General features: G+C 35.0%; 1 protein-coding gene across 2 annotated transcripts; it reads left to right on the forward strand.

Moving 5' to 3' along the window:
- Positions 1-7,079: 7,079 nt before the first annotated feature.
- On the forward strand, positions 7,080-11,525 carry LOC110685765 (AP2-like ethylene-responsive transcription factor ANT). 2 transcript variants are annotated; one of them, XM_021862284.1, is made up of 10 exons: positions 7,080-7,437; positions 7,651-8,134; positions 8,273-8,906; positions 9,027-9,109; positions 9,292-9,300; positions 9,402-9,490; positions 9,585-9,658; positions 9,817-9,867; positions 9,950-10,026; positions 10,583-11,525. In XM_021862284.1, the coding sequence occupies exons 2-10, from the start codon at positions 7,690-7,692 to the stop codon at positions 11,197-11,199; spliced, it is 2,079 nt and encodes a 692-aa protein (XP_021717976.1). In that variant the 5' UTR covers positions 7,080-7,437; positions 7,651-7,689; the 3' UTR covers positions 11,200-11,525. The 2 variants fall into 2 exon arrangements, with proteins under 2 accessions (XP_021717976.1, XP_021717977.1); XM_021862285.1 differs by lacking the exon at positions 7,080-7,437 and having other exon boundaries at positions 7,446-8,134.
- Positions 11,526-13,139: the final 1,614 nt, after the last annotated feature.

Here is a 13,139-nt window from a genome sequence, read left to right on the forward strand (position 1 = left end):
TTTTCTTAAGTTTGCATACCATCTGCTCTTTCCCACTTTTTATAAAACCTTCTGGCTGGTGCATGTATGTTTCTTCATCAAGATCTCCATGAAGAAATGCAGTCTTCACATCTAACTGCTCGAGATAAAGATCTTCAATTGCAACAATACTCAACACTGTTCTAATGGTATTAAGTTTCACAACAGGAGTGAATATCTCATTATAATCAACTCCCTCTTTCTGTTGAAAACCTTTGACAACTAGTCGAGCCTTATACCTCTTGGAATCATCGTGCTCCTTTTTTGCTCGATATATCCATTTGTTATGAAGGGCCTTCTTACCTATGGGTAACTCAGTTAGTTCCCATGTCTGGTTTGAAATCAGGGATTGCATTTCATCTTTCATTGCAAGCCCCCACTTGCTAGCATCTCTGGTCTGGGATGCTTCATAATAATCTTCTGGTTCCCCATCATCAGTTAATAACAAATAATTCATATATTTTCTATTAGGCACATGTGGTCGAGTACTCCTTCTTAGTGTAGGAGTTGGACAAGAAGGTTGTTGTATGTCATTTGATTGCGATGTACTGCTCTGTACATTCTGTTCTTCTTGTTGCGGAGTACTTATGATAGTGTACTCTTGCATCGTACTGTCTGGGACATAATCTTCATCAATGAATGTAGATTCTTTTTTATTTGTTTCATAACTCTCAATTTTATGCCTATCTTTGTACATGACTCTCTCATTGAAAATTACATCTCTTGAACGAATAATCTTTTTGCTTTCATCATCCCAAATGCGGTATCCGAACTCATCTTCGCCATAACCGATAAAAGTGCAAACTTTTGATTTAGGATCAAGCTTATTTCTGCCTTGATCACTAATATGCACATAAGCTACACAACCAAATACCTTTAAGTGCGACAATTTGATCTCTTTACCGCTCCATACCTCCTCTGGTAATTTGTACTCCAATGGGGTTGATGGTCCTCGATTGATCAAGTAAGCTGTTGTATTGACTGCTTCTGCCCAGAATTGTTTTGGTAGACCTGACTGTATACGAATGCTTCTGGCTCTTTCTGTCAATGTTCGGTTCATCCGCTCAGCTATGCCATTATGCTGAGGCGTACCTGGCACAGTTCTTTCCATCTTAATACCATGCTCGTAGCAAAACTTCTTGAATTTGGTGTCCTCATATTCTCCGCCATTGTCGGACCTGAATCTTTTGATCTTCAGACCTGATTCATTTTCAACCCTAGCTTTCCATATCCTGAAAACTTCAAACACTTCGGACTTGTATTTTAGAAAGTAAACCTATACTTTCCTAGAGTGATCATCAATAAAAGTCACAAAGTACTGTTTTCCACCTATAGACTGGGTGGTTGTTGGTCCCCACACATCAGAATGAACAAGCTCCAATTTTTCTTTCATTGGAGTTCTTCCATATGTCTGAAAGCTTACCCTCTTCTGCTTTCCAAGTATGCATTCTTCACACATGTCTAAATTCACAGATTTTAGACTAGGGAGTTTTCCAATTGAATGCATGATCTTCATTCCTTTCTCACTCATGTGACCAAGTCTTTGGTGCCATAACTTGGAATTTTCATTCTTTGTTGCAACTGCAATCGAATAACACGCTCCAGCTGTCAAATAGAGAGTACCATTCTTTTTACCATGAGCAACTATCATTGCTCCCTTTGAAATCTTCCAATTATCACCTTGAAAGATTATAGTGTAACCTTCACGAGCCAACTGCCCAACTGAGATCAAGTTCTTTCTTAGGTCGGGAACATGTTTGACATCCTTCAACTCCCAAGCTGACCCATTTAACTTAATTTTGACATTACCTTGACCAACAATATCACAAAGTTGGTCATCACCAAGGTATACCTGTCCAAGGTTTCTATGGACATACTTCTCAAAAAAGTTTTTATTAGAAGTAGCATGGAACGATGCTCCAGAGTCTAATACCCAAGACTCTTCTTTGCTCTCCAATGAGCATATCAACGCATCATCACCTTCTCCGGTAGAAGTGACATTTGCCTCTGCCTTCACTTCTTTGCCTTTTGGTGTTCCCTTGCACTGATTTTTATAGTGCCCAATCTTTCCACAATTCCAACACTCCACAGTCTTTGAGTTTTGGAAATTATTTGGATTCCTGGATTTTGACCTCCTATCTCTGGATTGTCCTCGATAGTTTGATCTTCCGCGTTCATTCCTTTTGATTAAATTTCTTCCTCTTGACTCTGTATGCAATACTGAAGAGGATGAAGATTCACCTGATTCTCTTCGTCGAATCTCCTCACTAAGAACCAGATCACGAGCGTCATCAAACTTCAACTTGTTATTTCCCGATGAGCTACTCACAGATGTGACTGTAGCATTCCAACTATCTGGCAGGGAAGATAAAAGTATTAACGCTAATACTTCATCATCAAATTTGATTTCAACAGAACTCAATTGGGTTGTGACAGAATTGAGTTCATTAAGGTGTTGAGCTACACACCTTCCGACATCCTCAAACTAAACAACCGCCTCATCAAATGAACTTTATTGGAGGCTGATGGCTTCTCATACATATTAGAGAGAGCTTTCATGAGACCTGCCGTTGTGGTTTCCTTTGCAATGTTAAACGCCACATTGCGTGATAACGTCAATCGAATAACTCCGAGTGCTTGTCTATCTAAAAGCTTCCATTCTGTTTCTTGCATGCCATCTGGCTTTTTCTCTTCCAGAGGTTGATAGAGTTTTTTCTGGTATAAATAATCTTCAATCTGCATTTTCCAAAATCCGAAATCTTTACCATCGAATTTTTCAAGTTTAACTTCTCCTTTGTCTGCAGCCATTTCTCCCACAAATTTGACTTTTTCTTTTAGAATCGTTTTTATTTTTATCGTAATGTGGACTAATTGTCAACCAAGCTCTTGATACCAATTGTTAAGAAAATAATGCAAATTTTCTATTTAATCAAATTTGAGGGAGAAATAAATTACATAAACAAAATGTCTATTTATACCAAAGTGCAAAAAAACACAACCTCTCTTTTCTCTGAGTTATTTTTCTTCTCTCAGATTTTCTCTAGAAATTATTACATACAAATGAAGGAAATGCTCAATTTATAGTTTTCCTAAAACAAGCTAAGCCATTTAAAATTTAGCCTGCAATATTTATTACCATTAGTTATTTTTCCCTATATTTGGAAACACCTTTAATTTTCAATGGTAATGCATGGTTATTTCTTTATGTTTCTTAATTATCTGCCAACATAACAGTATATAATTATATTAGAGTTCATTAGATTTAATTACTCCGCTAGGAATAGGTTAAGTAATATATATCTAGCCTACTACGTATTATTTTTGTATAGTATAGCATCGGTTTTGGAATATCATCTTCATAGGCATAGAATATTAGAATTCCTTCCGTGTTAAAATTTTAGGAATTTAATCTTAGGACTGACTTTAAAAAAAAAAAAATTCTACATTGTGTACTTCGTAATGATTAACATGATTAATAAAAGTAAAAACAAACTTGTCATGGTATGAAGAGCTAATACATGTGATTAGAGTTTTTTTTTGTTTTTAGGCTATAATTGTATGATCAAAATTCAAAACCCTTTTTTAAAAAGGAAAAGGAATGAAATTTTTACTCTATATACTCCGTAATAATATTGTAATAATGCATAGGATGTAGAAAGTCTTATTAGCATTGATAACAAGAACCAGACCTATAGAATTGAAATGAAACATAGGTCAAAATTTTATTTTTATTTTTTTTAAAAAAAATAAAAATAAAAATGAAAGTGTAGCAGAGGTAGCTTAGCTGGGTGTGAAATGACGAGTTAAAAACGACGGTCGGGGTGGGGGGATAAATATACAGTTAAGGCTAGCCCGTGAATATAATGACCCAGCTAGCTAATATGCACTACATATAATACTCTCTTATCTCTTTCTCTCTCATAGAGAGTCATATAGTAGTAGTCTCGTCTGTTATTGTAGTAGTACAGTTTAATCTGATCTGAATAATGCTAAAGCTTAGAAATGACCTGCATAAAGCTGCCTCCCAACGCCTACCGTCACCATTTTTTGCTTGGAACTTGTAACTTTTTTACCTATCACTACTAGCTCTAGCTCTACATATATACCCATGCATGCATTTTTTAATTGTTTAATTAACATTAGATTTAAAAATGGTATGGTATTATACTTATAGGGGAAATAAAAAGATTAACATGATTAAATATAAGGAGATATTGGTTATTGTACGTTTTAATAAAAGATTTTATACAGCATGGAATATTCTCTACAAAATCAAGAACTGCCCTAAAGTCAATCCTACACTAATTTTCAAGTTTAAAGTTGAAATTGACCTAAATAACATGCATGTATATACTACCTTCATAAGATTAAAAAAGTATAATGGTGATTAATATATTATAGGAGTATGTAATTAAGGTGAATACTTAATGTTTAGATAATTAATCAAACCACTCACTGCCACCACCAAGACCAGCCACCGCCGCCGCCGCCTTCACTAACACCACCGCCGACTTCACCACCACCACAACCAATCCCACGAAACCACCACCACCCTCACGTCTTTCCCTCCTTTTTCCGGCAGCCCCTTCCCTAACCAAAAAACCCATAAATCTAACATTCCCCTCCACTACCAGCCCTAACCACCTCCAACCCAGACCACCCCACCACCCAAACCCACCCCAGACTACCCCACCACACAAACCTACCTCTAACCCAGACCACCCCACCACCCATGCCACCAAGACCCACCTCTAACCTAGACCACCCCACCACCCACGCCACCAAGACCCAACCCTAACTCAGACCACCCCACCACCCATGTACCCAGACCCACCCACCACCGTAGAAAACCCTTTAATCGTAACCCACCCACCACCCCTTAATCCTAACCCACCCACCACCCCTTAATCAAAACCCAGAAAATCAAAACTCAGGAAATCGAAATCAAAAACCCAGAAATTCGAAACTTAGAAAATCGAAAAAAAAACCCAGAAAATTCGAACATAAATCACCCAAAAAAAACGAAAAAAAAAAAGATGAAGAGAGAAAGCCGGTGGTCATAGGAAGCAGAAAGCCGTGGTAATAGGGAACAGAATGCCGGTGGGATGGGAAGTGGTTGTGAAGGAGGAGAGAGAATGGTGGTGGGAGGGGCGGTGGTCGTGACTCTTGAGGGAGGAGGGTGATGAAGAGGGTGAAGGTGAAAGAGATGAAAAGATGAAAAGGGTGAAGCAGAGATGAAGAGGGTGAATGGGTGGTGGGTAGATGAGTAAATGGGTGGGTAAAATTAGGTTAATGATTTTAGATTAGACAAAAAAGTTATTGTGATTAAAATAAGATAAGGGTAACATTGAGAAAATCTGAATTTTTAAGTAAGGGTAAATTTGTAATTTTTAGGGTTTTTGTTTACTAAAAATAGAAAGAAAATAGAAAGTTGCACATAATTGTAAGCGGACTAAAATGACAAAAGTTGCATATAAAAAAAATGGAGGTAGTATATGATCTTGCTCGGCTATACCAACAAGGTCTTGACCTACCTGGTTTTAATTGATGAATTGCATATGTACAATAAGTTACAGGTATACATATTTGCGAAATTGTATTGCCCTTGTGATTTATTAAAAAAAATGCTCGTTATATTGATCCCTAATTCAGTAATTCCCCATTGTTTCCAACATTGTATCCTCCACCCTAATTACATCACATTTCATTAGCTTTTACAAAAATGGTTACACTTGCTTTTCATACTCTCTAATACACATGCTTAACAATTATGGAGTAATACCTTAAACTATATAAATAAGTATTAAGTGTAAAATACATATATACCAAGATATTGTAACAAGATTTTCACATGATATTTTCATTATTTTGATATCAGTGGAACTTTTCAATTAAAAATTTTCAAACCTTAACTTTAGAGAGTGATAGAATATAAAAAATATTTCTGAGCTTCAATTATCAGTTTAAACTTAAGTTTTTGGTTGAGTTGGTCTACTAACATGGTATCAAGAGTCAGCGTGACACAAAGGTCGTGGGTTCAAATCTCATCCACCCTTCCTTTCGAAGTGGAATATTAAGGTATACGGAGGACCCATGCTGCATCTACACTTCAAGCCTAACGGACTCTCGTGTAAGAGGGCGTGATAGAGTATAAAACTTATTCCTGGACCTTACTCCATGATAAATAAGACGAGTACAAGTACAACATGGGTAAGGTTTAAGACAAAAGATCTAACACCTACACCTCTAAAGGTTACATAAATGCAAATGATACATAGTTGAACCCAAAAGTCCAATTGCAAAATTTACAAGTGATAAACTTTCTAAAAATAGGCAAACATAGTTTGTAAAACGTAATGCAACACGGATAAGTTACCCTAATACTGTTAAAAATCAAAAAAATTAAATTAAGGCCAGAAAATAGCATGCATGCCAAGCTTAGGTATAAGTTATTGTGTACTCCTTGATATTGTACTCTCGTAGTATAATGTTAATGTTAATGTTAAATTTATAGCACAGCACCAGTCCGTCCTTATGGCCAGTCAAAATTGATGACAAAGCAACAGGGTAAAGGAACAAAAAGGAGATCTAACACCCTATTCCATGTCATTTTCACTATCACTATATCAAATCTAGTGATATATACTCGTAGAATTGTAGCTATATCTATTAAATTTTTTAATTAATGGATTTATACTTCTTCGGTCCTCTTTTGTTTGTAACGATTTTCTACTAGTCTGTCCATTTGAGCTTGTCCCATAACTCGTATACTTCGTTAAAAAGTTTACAAAATCTATACTAGCTACTTTCGTCCCAGTTTATTTGCCTATAACTTTTTGTGTAAGGTTTTTTAGAGAGGAAAAAAAAATTAAACAAATGTGAGATTCGATCATCTTAAGAGTAAAACATAGAGAAAAATATTTCTTTAATCATATGGAGCTTTTAAGTTGATTGGTAAAATGAGTTAAGTATATTAAAATATAAAAGTAGATATTACATATGTATATACTCTCTAAGCGAACAAATGGGAACAGAGAGAGTACTAAAAGCTTAGTACGAAAACAATCTATCCCATAGATTGAATACACTAATACACTTTACTATTTATGGCACTTTATATTGTATTCAATTGTTTTACTCATTTGTAGTAAAAAGTTGCAGCCTAATCCACCAGGTCTCTTCTTAATGAAAGTAGCAACTTAAATATTTTTATAATTTAAAAAAAAAAAAAAAAGGAAAATTTGTGAATAAGAGAAGGGCGCGGGGTGAGATAAAGCCAAAGTTGAAAGAATGAAAGAAAGAAAATAATTAAGAGAGAGAAAATAAAAGAATTGAAAGAAAGAAAGAAAGAAAGAAAGAAGAAATGTCTTTCTCAAACACAGATCCCTAAATGAAGTTGTTTGTTGCAGCAACAAGAAGGTTTTCATTGCCTCTCTTCTCCAACACTATCTCTACTTATATTTTCTTTCTTCATTCTTTTTGCTTCATTTCATTTTTCTCACTTTTTAAGTCCTTTTCTTCTCTCTCTAGGGATTGATTATCCATTGGATAATTTTTACTTGATTATTATTATCATATCATTAGTTTTTATATTTTGGTCAATGATTGAGTTGTGTTTTTTCTTGAGTGTAGAACAATTTGACAACCAAGAAACAACCTAGTTTAATTATCATGAAGTCAATCAACAACAATGATGATGGAAGTAGCTGCAACCCCAACAACACCACCGCCAACAATAACAATGGTTGGTTACTAGGTTTCTCTCTTTCTTCTCAAATGAACAACATGACTCAACAACACCACCAACAACAACAGCAACATCAACAACAGCAGCATCAACAACATCAAAATCCTAGTAGTACTAGTTCAGTTTCTAGCTCACTTGCTACCTTAAACAGTTTATTCCCTTCTCATCAGCTTTACCAACCAAACAACAACAATATTTACAGTGGTAATTATTATGGAGGTGAAAACACCGATCATCAACTGCATGATAATAATAATAACAATAATCATAGCAGTAATCATCATAATAATAATCATCACAATTTGTTATACTCTCATCCTTTCTCTCTCATGCCTCTCAAATCTGATGGCTCCCTCTGCCTCCCTCAAGGTATCATATACTCTCACTTGTCTTTTACTCTTTGTTTTTTGGCATGTTCCGAAATAATTAATAGTCACGTTCACAGTGTAATTTAAAACAAGACAAGTAAAACCGTATTTATTTATGTTTGACTTTGAATGTGAAAAGGAATGGTGCAAGCTGCAATAGGGAATTGCTCTACTACAACAAGCTCTACCACAACAAATAATGCAACACCAAAACTTGAAGATTTCTTCGGCGGCGATCATCATCATTACGAGCATCATCAGCAACAACAAGTTGTGCACGTGCAACAATACCCATTTTACCCTCAACTAGTAGGAGATCATCAACTCCCACCACCACCAACAATGGGAGAAACAGAAATATCAGCTGGATTAAGGAATTGGGTACAACGGAGCTACATTGGGTGTATGGGATCGGTTGATGCTGATAATCAAATCAACGGTGGAGATCATCAGAGTGTGAGTGTCAGTAGTAATGGTGGGCCCGGTAATGGGCCTGGTGCTGGGCCTATGGGTGGGATAGGGTATGCTGATTTGCAATCACTGAGCTTGTCAATGAGCCCAGGGTCCCAGTCCAGTTGTGTGAGTGGGTCCCACCAACACCAGATTACACCCACCAATGTGACAGCCATGGGAACTGAGTCGTCGTGTTTAGGGATGGAGATTAGTCGGAAAAGAGGAGGAGAGAGAATTGAGCATAATACTAAGCAAATTGTTCATCGCAAATCTTTGGATACTTTTGGCCAAAGGACTTCTCAATATAGAGGTGTTACTAGGTACAATTTTATCTTTTTTTTTTTTTTTATATTTTATTTTATGGTTAATGTCTTATTTAGTTTTTTTTTTTTAGAGTATAGTTTGAAATTATGAATAATATGATATGATTTGATGAACAGGCATAGATGGACAGGAAGATATGAAGCTCACTTGTGGGACAACAGTTGCAAGAAAGAAGGCCAAAGTAGAAAAGGGAGGCAAGGTTAGTCTTAATTCACACCTAAACCTTTTTTTTTTTTGTCACGTTCATAGTGTAATTTGAACTCGTTAAATGACAACTAAATCCAAGGATAAATAGTAAATTTTATCATTCTGTAACTAACTTCGATTTTTTTTTTTTTTTTTTCAATTTCGTTGTGGTGGCCTGGATGTCTTATTTTGCAGTATATCTAGGTAAGTCTTGCAGGAATATTTTCTTGATTTTTTTTCTATTTAATTTGTCTTGACGCTTGAAATAAAGGAAATTCTAATAAAAAAAAAATGGACAATTATAGGAGGATATGATACAGAAGAGAAGGCAGCAAGAGCATATGATATGGCTGCACTCAAGTATTGGGGGTCCTCTACTCATATCAATTTTCCGGTAATCATTTCTATTTTTATTATTGTTTGTTTCAAAGTAGACCAAAATTTCCTGTTTCTGAAATGTTTAATTTTGATATCGTTACTGAAAACAGTTGGAAAATTACCAACAACAACTTGAAGACATGAAGAACATGACTAGGCAAGAATTTGTTGCTCATCTTAGAAGGTACACCATTTAATTACCTTCTATTTTTAACTTCTTATTTTGACTTAAAATGCACTGATTATATAATGTCATTTGCTATCATATGCCAATTTTAATTATCTTAGGTCAACAATTAATTAATTAATTAATTATATGGTAATGTTATGTGTTTACTGCAGGAAAAGCAGTGGGTTTTCAAGAGGTGCATCAATCTATAGAGGAGTTACAAGGTAAAACTATTAAACCTAGTTTAAACAATGCAACCACATTTAGTGTGAATGTATCATACTAATTTGATTGCTTTTATGTCAGGCATCATCAGCATGGAAGATGGCAGGCACGAATCGGCCGAGTAGCCGGGAACAAAGACCTATACTTGGGAACATTCAGTGAGTTTTTTCTCTAGTCCTAAATTAATTAACACCCAATTGTTAGCTAGCTAGTTAGCATAATCTAACAGTTGGTTAAAACTAAACTATGAGAATTTGAGATAAAACTTTAATTTTTTTTCACGTGTTTTTGTGTTATAGAATCTTTGATGAGCAAGTAATCATAATAATAATATTAAAGGGACTTCTTTATGATCTAGAAAAAGCCATCCTTTAAATCCACTAATAAGTGTATATCATCTTTTTGGACACTGGTGATATGATCATAATAATACTTGCGCAAGTATTACTACTCGTACTATTATATGGGTCTTTTGATAAGGCTGTTCGTAAGAGAATATCTTTAAATCAATCCTTTTTCTGTTGCCTTCTCAACATTCTTTCACTTTATTTTCTTAAAAAGAAAAGATCATATGTTAAGTTGATCCTTTTTTCTTTTCTTTTGTAAAAGAAACTCTTTTGTTTAGTACTAAAAAATTCTGTTTTTGCTTTTTAAGTGGATCAACTAGTTGTTTTGATTATGAGTATGACTCCTTTTTTTCTTTTTTTTACTTAGGTACTCAAGAGGAAGCGGCCGAGGCGTATGACATTGCAGCAATTAAATTCAGAGGGACTAATGCAGTGACCAACTTCGACATAGCTAGGTACGACGTAGACCGTATCATGGCTAGTAGTACCCTGTTAGCTAGTGAGCTAGCTAGGCGAACCAAGGATCCACTACCACCACCACCGGCACCAGAAAAGAACGTAAACGAGGAGGAACGAGAGAAACCTGATTGGAAAATCGTCCTTTACCATTCCTCCCAGGAGCAGCAACAACAGCAGCAGCAGCAACAACAACAACAGATTGAGCAGGCCTCAATTGGAATGCGCTCAGCCCAAGCCCATGATGCAATGCTGGGGTCAGCCCAACAAGAGATTGGTGGTGGGGCCCATTACTCTAACACGTCATCATTGGTTACTAGCTTGAGCAGCTCAAGAGAAGAGAGTCCTGAGAAGAACACTAACAGCAGCTTGCCTTTGGCCTTCACAATGCCACCTTCAGCAACCAAATTGTTTGCTAATCCTGCAGCAAACATTGGCACTTGGATTAACCAACCTGTCGAGCTTAGGGCCCCTTCCATTTCACTCCCTCAAATGCCAGTTTTCGCCGCTTGGGCGGATTTACACTGAGTTACTCGTGTTTTGCTAGTGTTACCTATATTGCTATTTCCCGCGGATTATAATCCTATACATGTGAATTGGTACAGTGGTACAATTTGCGTTCCCATACCCATACCACGACTAGGTAACATTGTTAGTTTTTGGGTATTGATCACGGTCATTAGATTCGTAGTAGTTATTAATTATTAGTAGTAATTAAGGCTAAGATGGGTTAAATTTATTTCATGGTTTTTATTTGGATGTAAGGTTAATTAATTTTATGTAGATCTTTTGATCAAAAACTGAAAGTAACAGTAAGGAAAGAAGAAAGCATTTTAAGCCTTTACAGGTTATCATTGAAATTCTATGAAATGAAATTTGACAAAAGGGGACATAAATTCATCATTACATAACATAATATAGCTTTCATTTTACCTAAGTACATGACCAAATTATGCTTAAAATTTGTTTTTTTGACTAATATTTTTTTTGTAAACACTTTTTGACTAACCCAAAAAAAGGAAATTAAATTTTACTTAGATCCTTTATTTTCCCCTCTTATATGGACATCATGATTACATATTTTATCTCTTTATCTTTAAAACACTTTGCTTTCTTCAAAGGTAACAGACATGTCATTCCCTATGATTCAAAAAATAAGATTCCCAAATGACCAAATTTGTGATTAGATGTTATGTATATCTGCCAGTTTTCCTGTCATTTTTTACTTTCATCTTTGTAATCTTGGGAACTAACATTTTTGCCATTTTCAGAATTTTTTCATATCAAAACTCTTCTTCCTGATAATCCATTAACTAGGATAAACGACAAGATTTTTGTAACTTTGTATAAGCGTGACTTGATGCATGTAATCTTTATGTGTGTGTGTTTTACACAGAAAAAGAAATATAAAAAGGTGTAAATGAATCTTGTAAAATCTTGAGAAGAACTAGATTGTTTCCTTAATTTGATGCGTGAATCTGTAAAACTACTAGCAACTCAATGAGTAGTTCATTTGGAACCTCGATAATTCACCTTAAGGCTCAATTTTTTTATTATATTTCACGAGCTTATTATCAATCTTTGTGATTTAGTTGAAAATACGGAGTATTTTAAAAATGCATATTAAGTAAAATCTTACGAATACAAAAGTACACATAGTTTATAACATCAAATGAGGTGATTTTATTACCTATTCTTGTGATTTAGTAGAAATTAGTATTTTGAATACATGTTGAGCATTATCTAAAAAAAGTTATCGTGATAATTTTTTGTTCCTATAACATCAAAATGAGGTCAAAGTACAAAAAAACTAAAAGACTACTTCATGTCATAATAAGCTCAAATGGAAATTCCTTATTTCAAGTATAGATAAAGTATATGTGTCAAAAAAGTATAAATACAGTATAAAAGCCTAAGATCGTGTTGAAAGACCTAATTAATTAATAAGTTAAAGTAATAAGCCTTAATTAATACTCCCTTCGTCCCTAATTTTTTGCCCCATTGCCAAAATGTGGGTCAAACTTTGAAAACTTAGACCGTAAATTCTTGTTGTTTTTCAAAATGAAATATAGTCATGTGAGATTTTGTTTGATCCGTCTCTTTGTAAATTTAATTAATATCAAATTTATATAATTTTTACGCGTAAGAAAATGGAGATATAAACGTTTTAATACATGTCTTGGAGACCGTGCAAAGTCAAATAGGGCAAAAATAAAGAGACAGAGGGAGTAATTAACAAGTTTCTTCCAAAAAAAAAAAAAAAACTTAACCAGTGAATTTATAACAAAAGTCGTGCATGTTAACTTTTCTATTTCACTGTTTCTTTTCTCCCCCTATATATATATGTAATGTACTAATGTGGTCTCTTAGGCTGTGAAAAACTTGGCATTGAGCCAAATAGGTACAATCATACAAGGCACGAGGTGCGTCTTGTAAGCAGGTATGTACGGAAGGAAAACTCCGGAGTA

Source organism: Chenopodium quinoa, unplaced genomic scaffold, assembly GCF_001683475.1.
Source record: "Chenopodium quinoa cultivar QQ74 unplaced genomic scaffold, ASM168347v1, whole genome shotgun sequence".
NCBI classification, from domain to species: Eukaryota; Viridiplantae; Streptophyta; class Magnoliopsida; order Caryophyllales; family Amaranthaceae; genus Chenopodium; species Chenopodium quinoa.